General features: G+C 40.0%; 1 protein-coding gene across 2 annotated transcripts in view; it reads left to right on the top strand.

Moving 5' to 3' along the window:
* The window catches only part of GALNT7 (polypeptide N-acetylgalactosaminyltransferase 7), a 75,092-nt gene that overhangs the window by 42,342 nt on the left and 19,898 nt on the right, over positions 1-12,852 (top strand). For both annotated transcript variants that reach the window (XM_074822808.1, XM_074822809.1), the window contains exon 3: positions 7,883-8,049. In XM_074822808.1, coding sequence (XP_074678909.1) covers positions 7,883-8,049 — 167 coding nt within the window. The remainder of the gene's footprint in view (positions 1-7,882; positions 8,050-12,852) is intronic.

Below are 12,852 nucleotides of genomic sequence, written 5' to 3'. Positions count from 1 at the left end.
GCGGAGAAGGATTTGGGGGTATTAGTGGATGGAAAACTGGCTATGAGCCAGCAATGTGCGCTTGCAATCCAGAAAGTCAACCACATCCTGGGCTGCATCGAGAGCAGTGTGGCCAGCAGGTTGATAAAAGTGATTCTCCCCCTCTACTCCGCTCTCATAAGACCCCACCTGCAGTACTGTGTCCAGCTCTGGGGCCCAAGAAGGACATGGACCTGCTCGAGTGGGTCCAGAGGAGGCCATGAAGATGATCAGGGGGCTGGAGCACCTTCTTTAGAAGGACAGGCTGAGAGAGTTGGGGTGCTTCAGCCTGGAGAAGGGAAGGCTCCTGGGAAACCTCATAGTGGCCTTTCAATACCTAAAAGGGGCCTATAGGAAAGATGGGGAGGGACTTTTTATCAGGGAGTGTAGTGATAGGACAAGGGGTAACGGTTTTAAACTGAAAGAGGGTGGGTTCAGATTTGACATAAGGAAGAAATCCTTTTCTGTGAGGGTGGTGAGACACTGGAACAGGTTGCCCAGAGAAGTTGTGGATGCCCTGTCCCTGGAAGTGTTCAAGGCCAGGTTGGACAGGGCTTTGAGCAACCTGGTCTAGTGGGTGTCTCTGCCCATGGCAGGGGGGTTGGAACTAGATGATGGTTAAGGTCCCTTCCAACCCAAACCATTCTGTGATTCTGTAAGTTATAATTCAGTCCAGCTGAGCATAGGCAGGAACTTCTAGGTTGAGTGATGAGCAGGCATGGTGGAAATAAAAGTGTTTCTGTGGGACTGATACCATTGCCCCAAGCTTCTTTCTAGCCTTGTTTATTAAATTAGGTAAAACCTGTCAGTGTTTGATCAATCCATAGTTATGTACAGCCAGGGCTCTTGAGCGGTACATAAGTAAATGCATCAAGCTGTAACTTCCTGAAGTAGTGCCCGCATCAGTGGAGAAATCATGAGAATTGCCATATACAGTGAGTTGTAGTTTCTTACCAGTGTTTTCTGAGGACACAGCACTAGCTGCTTCAAAGGGGAGAGGGGCGAGCATCGCAATACACTGCTCCCGTGCAACTGACCTGCGGCAGTGTCACCCGCAGCTGGGGCCAAGTGATCTGCTTGCCCCATCTCCTCCCCACAGTGGTGCACAGTGTGTCACCGTGCTGCAGAAGGGTTGGAGACATGTGAGGAGATACTGCATCACTTTAAACCAAAACAGGGAAGAAGAGAGCTTTGGCTCCATCTTTCTGTGAGGTGACTTCCCTTTCCCCATGGAAGAGAATTTATTTTAGCCTTTTAGCTGCCCCAGCTCTCCTGCTTTATGGCACGTATTGTTTCAACTTTTTCAGTGTTGGGCAAGTGATACTATGGGCAGGAATTTTGTGATTAAAAAAAATGCAAAGGTTATTCCTTTAATTTTCTTATTAGCCCTAATGTTGGATCTCTGTACAACCTTGCCCTGAAGTTGGATGGTGGCACTTTCAGAGATACAGGAGATGTAGCTTGTGCTTCCAGGGGCATTAATCACAAAACTTAGTCACATAGCCTTGCAGGCTGCTTCAGGAATGAAAATAGACAAAGCTTGTAGCTAATGTAAAAATAGGAAATACTGTTTCAGCATAGCTTTAATCTGTTAGGTAGTGTGTAGTAGAGGTTTTGCTGCTGTCTGCTGAAGGGGGAGGGGGGAATGACTCAGCTGATCAAACTGTCCTTCTTGGCTTGTCTGTTTGCTTCTCTTCCAGAACCCCTGTTTTGTCGGTTGACTACTATCAACTTATACTGATGTTGATGATACATAAAAATACCCTATAAGGCTTCATAGGTAACAAACCCAGTATTAACATTAGATTTACTTGGTTGTATCTTAACAGAGAAGTGCCTGGTTCTGTACTCTGTTTCTGTCTACTCTAGACTTAGGCAACGATCTCTCTGATTTGCAGACATCAAGCAGTCAGTCTCAACTAGAACATTTGTGGTGACAACTCTACAGTTGAGCAAACTGTTGAAGGTGTTTTGTGAAAGAAACTCTCACCTGTCTTCCTAGGGGGTAGATGCAGTTTACTGCAGTAGTCATAATAAATTGATGACTTAAAATAACAAGCAGCCCTGAATTCAGTATTAAAGTATGTAAACAGCATGCTGTCTGCTGAATGACTGTCTCCTTATAAGATCACAACAGGGCTTACCAGAAGAGGAAGCTGCAAATGAAAAGAGAGTTTCTAACTTATTTTTGGGCTCTGCTGGTGCTAGACCCTCTCAAAGAGTGAGAAAAATGCATGAACTATAAAGCAATTATCACTATGAATCTCATACCACTTTAAACGAAATAAAACTTAAAATACAATTTAAAATTGTGAACAGTTTTGTATTAATGGAGAAGAGAGATTCCATTTTTTAATGTCAATTACAATTTCAGGATAAATGCTAAATTGAGACCTTCAGCTTTGTACTGATTCAGGGCTCTCAACTTGGAACAGCTGACTCCAGGGAGCTGGCTGCTGGAGCGGTTACAGGAATGTGATGGCAGCTGCTTGCTATCTCAGAGAAATCTGTGCTGCCACATTTTGGTCTGAGCACACAAGTACAGTGCTTTAAAATCAAGAGAGAGGACTGATGTGCCTTTGGTAAGTGCAGGTGCTAGTTAGATAGTTGACCTGAGGAAGATAGTATCAGCATAGAGAGTAGCTGGCAGCCATGATACCTCTTTCTTCTCTCTCAAGCTTAGGTGCTGGTGTGCTAGGAAAGTTAGGAACTCAGGATGGCAGGAGAAGCACTTCTCTCGACTCAAGATCTCAAACTGCCCTCTGAGTATCTATCTGATTGGAGCTCACCCTTAAATTACTGTTGAGGTGCTCTCCTTGTTCAGTTCTTGCATTTTTGCTTGATGGCTGGATTACTGTTCCAGGAGAAGCAGCCTCTACCCTGGGCTTTTATTAGCCTGAGGAAATTTGAGCCTACATCTGCAACTGAGGTGGTTGCTAACAGGGAGGCTGTAGGGTCATCCAGTCCTTGGAGCGTGTACCCATGATCACGTTTGTGGGGCCAGGGGACATCAGTAAGAGCAAGCCAATGAATAGAGTACAAAGCTGCAAAAGCAGAAATGTCCTCAAACCAAGGAGCATCCACCCAGGTGTGGAGGGGGTCCCTTGTAAAAGGGCTCCTCTCCTGCTGTGGCTGGTGCACAACTTTGTGATCAAGGGTCAGGGACATTTGTGTGGCGTGGTTTCCAACAGTGCTGTTCCCTCCCAGGGGCGGAGAGGGAGTAGGACTAATTCACATCTTAAGTATGCAGGCTAATAGTCAGAAGAAACCTTACTCACCCTGTTTCTCCATAGAGAAAATAGAGCACTACTCTATCTTTCAAAAGGCTTTTTCTTGCTCCAGTGATGAGTCAGTCCATGTTTTTGCTCCACAATACCAGTGTTGATTTGGGGAAGTTTTTATTCATGGACTGATCTGAAGATGTTTGCTTCCTTTGACCCATGAGTTCCCTGAGGAAAGGAAGCAAGCAGAGCTGCTCTTCCGTGCAGCACTGCCCATGGAAGGTGTTGCCAGCCCTTCACAGATCTGTGCACGCCTGCTCCTTCTTGCCCCATACAATAGCTCTTTACAGGGCTCAGGAAGAGTGATGTGAAGTGTCTAGAGGCAAGACTAGCATAAGGATGCTACACTCTCATTTCTGCATATCTGTTGCAATGTGCCATCATCTCAGCTATACCAATAAGAATTCAAAATAAATTTTAAGTGAGTTTGTTTACTAATTTTGTTCACAGCATATCACCACAGCTGGCCTGCAGGCTAGACCTGAAAGGTCACTGTGCTATCATATGTGGGCAAGACAGCATCCAGGGGATGAAGCTAGAAGTTGAAATGTATTTAAATCCCCTTTGTCACAGACTTTGAATCTGCCCATGCCAGTTTTCAATAGCTTGCAGCTTTTGCCTGGATGCCTGTATCTACTTGACCCTATCTTTTAAAACTGAAGCATGAGTCTGGAAATTCAGGCTTTTTATTTTCCTTTTCTGGTGTCTGAAATTTACAGGGGAATTAGTACTGTAAAATTCAGCTTCAAACACAAGGAAAATACGTTTACGTTTTTTTGGTATTCGGTTTGCCAACCACTGGATGTCAGTGCTGCTCCACTGAAGAAAAGCTCTTCCCCACTTCCTTCCCTGTGGATGTGAAGGAAACGAGAGGGAAGGGCTCTGATTTTTGTTGCTCAAATACTTGAGCAACATTCGCATTTCTTGAAAAAAATTGCCACAGAGATTAAAATATTTAGTAATTACACGTATTGAAAACAACTACCATGTTTCAAACTCTTAATTCTCAGTGCAAGATGAGAGACAAGATTGTGCATAAGAGTTACTTCAGTCTGTTGGAGCTTATGAGCTTGAGTCAGTCTGTGGACTGTGCAATAAATGAAATAAAGCCTTTGGAAAAAAATAAAAGTGTGATCGTACTAGAGGTATAAATGTAGTGCTTTTATGACTTGCAAATGCCACATTTAGCAACATGTTATTTTTCAAGTTTAAAAAGTAAGATGTGCTGACAGAGTGGAGAAGATTAAGTTGCATATGTAGCAAAAAGCCTGTCTAGACCTCTGGTTTTATGTTTTAAAAATGCATTAAATACAGATCAAAAAAATGGTTATAAATAGCTCACAGATGTGTTGTTCAATTCAGGTTTATGTAATAGGTTTGGCTTTTTTAAATTACGTGAAGTTACTTGCTGTCTTTCATTCTTATGCTCTTCACCATTTTGTTCCTAAACAGGACTTTACACTGCAGGAAGTGGCATAAATAAGCAACCAAAAGACTTGGGTTTTTTTGCAGTTTGCTTTGTTTCTGTTGTTGAAGGCAGTCTGAAATGTCATAGCTGTCTTTAATTGGGAAGCAAAAAAGTTTTTTGTAGCTAAACTGCTGAAGGTGCAGGTCAGCAGCACAGTGCAACATGCGTCAGATACTGCCTTCTCCTTTGAGGCAAAAGGTGCTATTAATTTACACTACCTTTTACATCGAGCTCTTGAATGGCATACAACTGGCATTCTGATTTTTAATGTATAAACACCCTGTTTTCCTCCGTTTTAACATAACTGCATCACCAAAATTAATCCAGGTGATGAATATACGTGTAAAGCAACATAGTTCTGTTATTAATCTGTTACTAAACACACAATGGAAAAATCTTTGTTTTACACAGCCGACTTAATGCACCTAGGTAGCATATCTATTTTTATCTTAAAGTCAGTCTAGAACTTGTGTATTAGTATCTTATAAATATGATTAGCTGTGGCTACTTCAGGCATGAAAACAATTGAGCTGGAGGATTTTAGTCAGTAAACCACACTTACAGAGATCGTGCTGTTTCAGAGGTTGCTTACAGCATGCCTGACTAAGAGAAGAAATGCCTTATTAGATCAGACTTAGTTATAGACTGTTTTGATTCTGTAATTTTCTTTTCCCATAGGACCAAAATTAATAGTATGTTTCTACCAATTTCTTTTTTTTCTGGTGGGGAGAAATATATATTGATACTGTTCCCTGCTAATAAGTGAAATACATCCTTCTTCACCAAACAAATGCTTTTTAAATACCTATAGATCTGTTATGTGAGTTCTTTGCACGTGAAGTTAAATTTAGTTTCAGAAACTCTGGTAATTTCTGATGAAAAGATATTTTCAACCACAGGTATATTTCTGTGCATTTAAGCTTTTTATTGTATTTAAAGATAACTGTGGAAGTTTGTGCATCCATAAGTTTAAAAGTTTCTATTTGTCAAGAATAATTTCTTAATACATGATAGTTATCTTTGAAAACCCAGATTCTCTCTAGTAGAGACTTCACTTGCTAAAAGATGAAGAAAGGAAGTCTTTTGCCCACTGAAATCAAAAGTGCTATGTCTCTGGGTTTGGTGATACAAATTGTATTATTATAGTTGGAAAAGGGGCTAGTGATCAGGTAGGGAAACTTTCAGGTAAGGAAATACCTGGACTGGCTGTAATTAGGGAGACTGTGAACAGTCTGATTTAGGGATGCAGTTGGGGAAATGCACGTTACAATTTCACAGAATCATCAAGGTTGGAAAAGACCTTGAAGATCATCTAGTCCAACCATTAACCTAACACTGACAGTTCTCAATACATCATATCCCTAAGCGCTGTCAACCCGAAATGAAATCATTTGATTTCAAATGAAATCATTGTTGATAAATGTGATTAATAAATATTGAAAAATGCTGACTGAATTACTCATATTGCTTGTTTCTAAATCATCTGTAATCCCTCAGGAAAAAAAACCTGTGTCCAGGTCCACAGTGAAATTGAAATGCAACATGTTTTAAATGGATACAGAAGTGCTTTTCATGGTACACCAAGCTGGAACCCACTGATACAGATGTTTAACTTGAAAAATTCAGTGGGAATGAACATAGGCAATAGTTACATTTCCTGTGTCACTCTTTCTGACACTGGTTAGTCTTGCACATTTGGTTGATGAAATTGTGATCTGTTGTGTTGGCTACTAGGAAGATGTATATTGTAGCCAGATACATTCTTGATTGAACTTGTTACTTGAATGTGCATTCAATGCATTTGTAGAGTTAGAAACTGTTTATTTTGATGAAAATTTGTGTTCTTCATTACTGTGATAGCATTTATTGTCAAATTCTGTATAGGCATTACATTTTCAAATGATCTATAAATTCTTGGCCTTTTTCTAAAATTTGTCAGCCCTTGAGTGTTCAATTTCTCGCTTTATTCCTTTGAGTTTTCTGCACTATTTTTGTTTGGATTCTCACCTCTCTTTTGTTTTGGCTTTTTTTTCCCCCTCTTCTCCTATCTTTCAAGGAGGGAGCCTATTGAGATTGGGCCAGGTTTGAAACTTGTCCTTGACAGTCTATTTTTTAAAATTTTTATTTGTATTTTTTCAAAAAAATCTGCACAGTTTCACAAATTTGGCCAAAGCTGTTACCTTCTTACATCTGATGAAACATGTGACTGCATTTTGACTAGGGGAATGGAGGACTGTATGGGTTTGGTAAGATTGGGGTTTTTTTAGCTACGTTTGTTATACCTGAAATTTTAACCGTAAATAATAAATAGTAAAGGTCACGTTTTGTCTGCCATGGGATTACATTTTTCCCACAAGCAACTATGCTTTTCTGACAGTTTTTGCAAGTAGAGATAGTTTTATGCAGAGCAGCTGACATAAGCATTTCATCTGCTGCTGCTGTAGTTCTAGCAAGTTTACGTACTAAGTTTAAATTTATTTTATTGTGAAAGGGCAGAAATTAATGAGCTTTGCCTTGCCACAACAATGTGTGTAACTTTGCTAATTGTGCAGATTCTGCGTGTGGCCTGTATAAAGCCAACGGAAGCACTTTATAGACAGTCCTTCTACTGGGTAAATCTGATTTAAAGAAGCTTAGAAAAAAAACAGCGCTGTTTCATTGTGTGTTATGCAGCAGGTGAGCCAAATGCACAGACCACCCTAAATTGTGATATCTGATGTTTTGAAGAGGCTCGCCATCTTGGTAGCCACAGTTTGGGGCTTTTCGTCCACTGTTCTCTACTGGGCTCACAAGCAGCAAGGTGGTGGTGGTGGTGGTAGGGATGTCTCTCAGCCCAGTCCGTGCAGTGCCATCCATCTACACAGAAGGAAGCGTGTAGCTGTTGAGGCAGGAGTCATCATTCACAACCTGCATCCTACTTCTTTCGGGAAGAAAAAAGGCTCGCTGGCTGGAAGCAAGCTGCTCTTTGGGCCTTGTACCTCTGTGATGCACTTAAGCTATATTACCTTTTATATCCTGTTTCTCTTTAATCTGAAGATTTTATTTGCACAAAAATGGTGTTAAGCAGTTCAGTAAATCACAATGTGAAAATTAATAAAATCAAATCTTTTCACAGATGCAAATACTGGCATTATGATGATAACCTGCTCACCTCCAGCGTTGTCATTGTCTTCCATAATGAAGGATGGTCCACACTCATGAGGACAGTCCACAGTGTCATTAAGAGAACACCAAGGAAATACTTGGCAGAAATTGTGCTGATTGATGATTTTAGCAACAAAGGTATATTTGGAATATTAATACTCTTCTTGTAGAAAAGGAAACTTTTTTTTTTCCCTTTAAATAGTCATCTTTTGATTTATTACCTGCCATGGACTGAGTTGACTCTGCAAGAAAAGTAAGTTGCTTCTTCACCAGTCCTTTCAGTTTTCAGTGAAGGGAAAGCTCTTTTCCAATTAACTGCTTTCATAAAGGTGACAATCCTTTATGTGTATTCAGCTGTTTGAAATACAGCTGGGATAGCTAGTACCTCTCTTAGCTCTTGTGAAAACAAGTCATTTTAAGAGTGTTGAAGGAGATTGCATTAAGCCTGTTAGGAATAATTTCTTTCTTTATTCCATATAGGAATCCAGATTCCTTTCTTTTTTTTTCTTTTTTTCCCCACTGTAATAAAAATATATCTAAGGCTAGTGAGTGATTCATTTTCAATGTCTTTTTAATTTCTAACAACCTTTTTTAACATCACATTAAGGCATTTATTGTTTCTTATTGGGGGGGGGGGGGGGCTTTTAAGAATTTTTGTATTTTAATTTCTGTCTTTCTTTGAGTCCTGCATATCAGCATTTTCAGAAGTCCAGAGATTTTCTTCATCCTTTGTAACATAGATTCTAGTCTTCGTTTATAGTCAGGATGTATGTACTTAGATAGGATACTTACAAACATATACTGACTTTTTTCCTTTAATGGTGGTTATCTTCAGTGTTAGAGCAAATCAAGGCTGAATACAGAGAAGAACTGAAAGTGGTATGCTAGAGATAGAAGATGATTGATACAGAGGAAATCTGTCTGGTTTTAAACTTTAAACAAATTTCAAAGTAATGCACCAAAGCTGCACATTCTGCAAGGTTCTATTGCAGCATAGTTCTTGAATAGAAGTTGATGGGAAAAAAAAGAGTAGAGGCATAAATAAAAACATAACTTTGAGTGTGCAGGGTGACAGTGTCTTCTACGCAGTGATGATGATGGCTTTTAGGAGCACAGGCAAGTTTGAACTGGACAGCAGCATAGGATATCTTCCCTTTACCCTCGTCTTTGTTTTTATACTAGCTGAATTGGGTAGTGGCATGGAAAGCAGATGACTCTGTTCTGAAACTCCCTGTTTATCAAGTGATCTGGGCTTCTCCCATTTCCAGCCTCACAGGAGGAGTTGTTTTCTGTGGGTATACCCACTATAAATTTTAAAACTGAACTCATCACATAGTTGGGGATGCCTTTCTTGAGTATAAAGCACTATTAAAAATAGTTACTGTATGTTAATTCTTACATGATACCTGTAAGTAGGTAGGTATCATTTTCTGTTTGTTTTTACAGGAGAGGAAAAGGTACCTGTATTGTAAACTCGACTACATCTGGCTTAGTCTAATAAAGATACTGAATGCTACATTGTAGTCTCCTGTATCCTTTTACATCTTTTGAGAATTTGGCTTAGATATACACACACGCTATAAAACAAAAATATATTCTCTTCTAAGGGGTATAACTTTAATAATTCACTCAGCAGACATGTGCCGTGTTTTTCCTTTTCAGCTGGGATCACAGCTTTCCTTCAGAGCTATTCAAGGACTGAGTTAGATGTATAAAATAACTATGACACTGATAGTCTCTAGAAAAATTTACCAGATTTTTTACTAATGATTGGACTCAGTACTTGGGTTTCAGGTGAGTTGTAGCTCAAGATGCAATTTTCTCATGTGTGAGCGACTGGAAAACAAGCACGGACTGGAATAGCTCTGAACACCTTGCTGCAGCTGTACTGTTTCACTATAATAATTCCTTAACCGCTTTAGGCTATCACTTGGTAAACATAATTAACTTAATTTCAATAATTCAAATTGCATTCTAGATGAAAAGTGGCCAAGAGTAGGATCTTGCTCCGCTTCTTTCTCCCCAGAGAGAAGCATGAACTAGTATGGGCTGCAAAGCATGCCAAGCTGCCTGAAGAGATCTCCATTTGTTAGGAGAGCTGCAAAACACAAACAGTCTTAATCGCAGCAGAGCTGTTGGTGGCTTTTTGCTTTTTCAGCCACAAGAAAAGAGTGCTGACAGCACAGATACAGGATTTTCTCCTTCCGCACCTGCTTTCAGACTGCACACTTCACATCTGCCTTTCCACCAATTAGACCAGTGTTGAGGGACACAGATGCTGCACTGGGTAGATGTTTGCTTACACTCGGTGTGGCGTCCTTATTTCTTAGCTGCCGCCTTCTCCAGCGGTACAAAATTAAAATGGAGCATAGCGGTTGCAAACACTTCTAAAGGCTGGCTCGTAAAGAGCCCTGCCTGTCCTTCTTTATAAGAAATCCTCTTTGATCAGGAGGGAGTTACAGCTGCATAGAAGATTATATATGTTGTGCCTTACAGGGAAGAACAGTTGCAATGCTTGGAAGATGTTCTTTTCTTTCTAATTCTTTGTATAAAGTCAGTTGGGAACAGTCTTTCTGCTGAATGACACTCTCCCTTGCTTCCTTAATCTCTTCTGCAAACAGCAGGGTTTGACTGTGGAGAACTGTGCGGAGAGATGTGCTGAATTCTGCTCAGGCATTTTTTCCTTTGTCAAAGCACAAAGGGAACAGTAACAAGAAGATGACACCAAGCTAATTGAATGGTAGTAGTTCTCATATTTTCAACTGAGACCTCTGTATTAGTGCATGCTGGAGTCCAAGAAGTGTTGCAGCAGCTTCTACCACAGTGTCAGTGTGGCCATGCTGCTGTACGTGGGGCTTTTTCCCCCCAGTTTTTCTTCCGTTTCTTGACAGAAGTTTATTTTGCCATGAGTGCTAGCTGTGTGGAAGATACAGCTGTTCTGGAAGGGCAGTGAGAATTAATAACACCAGATTTTCTGAAGCTCCCTACAAGTACAGTTGTGTACATAGGTCTTCAACGACTACTTGTTACATACTTGGGTATGAGCTTTATTTCGTTCTGAAGCATAGAGGTCAATATCTCAGCTGGTGCAGCTCACTTCTGTAGCCATACACCTGTAAAGAGTGACTGCGAAGTAAATACCAGTGTTCCTAGTAGCGTTTAAAGGATTTGTCTACCTTTTCCCTTTACTTAATTTTTCTTTATTGTTATCTATATTTCCCACTGGCGCAGCATCCCATAAGGTAACCAAAGGGAAAGTAATAAGCGTAGACAGGTAACAGTATTTATATTAACTTGTTTAACGTTGCTTGCAGTGGGGACACTGAAGCATTAATCAGTGCTTGTGTTAGAGCTGAGAGCTCAACCTTAGTAGGATTACAGTGTAGGGGACTCAGAGGCAGCTGCTTTAGGAAGGACTTCTGATGCCATTTTTCTGGTTCTCAAACTGACATTCATGAGTTGAGGGGAAAAAAACCTGTTTTCCTCTTTCCCCCCTTGTAATCTGCAATGCCTAAGATCTTTTGGAGGAAGAATGTGTTTTTAAAAAGCATTGATTCATGCTTTAATCATGCACTGAGACATGAGAGAAGAACCCAAACAAGGGAAGATCAGATTGGCGGTTGTAATATTTTGAAAAGTAAAATAAACATTTTTAAACAAAACCAGAATGCTGTAAGGCTGTTAATATTTATCATAAATACACATTCTAGGTGAACAAAATTTAACACTGGTCAGACAGTATTTCTAACTGTAAAAGTATCAGGATTTTATTCACTACTGTCATGCAGGCTTTGTAGTATGGGAAGGAGGGAAAATTCAGTTTTCCTATGGGAAATAGCACTTGCTGCTAACCCTGGCGTGGTTTGAGGTAATGGACTGCAAAGTCCTGAGACTTGTACTGTAGAAAAGCTTTACACAATCAATATGACAGGTTTTTACAGCTCCCTGTGAGCCTTACATAGTTGAACATTTCATAACTAAAACATTTGGCTTCATAGGCAGGAGAGCTGGAAATAACTTCAGGTTTTAAGTCTTTGAAACAATCCTGACAGTCCTTCTGTAACATGTACTTGGAATTTGAAGAATAAATAATGATGTGGTATAAAGATTTTTCTTAGTACCACTTCAGTATGACCTCATAACTCTGTTGATTTTATCCTATAAAAATGTATATCACAGTTATCATATCATATATTCTATATAGATTACATGGCATGTTATTCTGTACAGCATATGTGATAAAATTGTTCTTTCTCTAGTTTGATATTTATGTATCCTTGAAGTTTTCCTAACACACGAGGATTTACAAAAGAAATTGTAAATGTGTGTGGGAAAGGAGAAGAGGATACGTAAAACTTGTAGTTGAGAAAACTTACTCCTTTATAAAGGTGAAGAGGATTAATAATAAGGGTATTAAAATATAGTAGTTTCAGAAGATTTTCTTTGGTAGAATTGCTGAATTTTCAAGTTTGGAAACTTCACTTCCAAAACCCACCATTTCCATTTCAATTATTAATATGTAGCTTTTGTTTAAACTACAGTGGTTTTAATACTGGTGGCAAGAATATAAAACATACTGAAACATAAGTTGCAGCAAGCTCCGACTTCAATCCTTTTCATTCAGGGTGCGGAAGATGTTCCTGCTGAAGCAACCTGATGGCTTGTTGCTCCCGAAAGGGACGTCCTTCACCTCTGCATGTCCCCTCTCCTGTTAGATCAGCACAGGCATGGCATCTAGCAGCCCTTTGGAGCTGGTGCAAACCAGTGCATAGATGCCTCAGCTATAGCTTAGGTGGCTTATTTTGGTTCCCAACTGAGAGAAGCTGAAGCTGTAGGCAATTCTTTTGAGCCTTTCAGTACCAAAATAGATTTTAAATGAACACCAGTAGTTAAATCTGCATACCCTCAAAGGGCAAACGCCTGACTGCCAGCCCTTCTGCC

The sequence above is a fragment of the Strix aluco genome, chromosome 4 (assembly GCF_031877795.1).
Source record: "Strix aluco isolate bStrAlu1 chromosome 4, bStrAlu1.hap1, whole genome shotgun sequence".
In the NCBI taxonomy this organism is placed as follows: Eukaryota; Metazoa; Chordata; class Aves; order Strigiformes; family Strigidae; genus Strix; species Strix aluco.
This window is presented reverse-complemented; position numbering and strand designations above follow the sequence as displayed.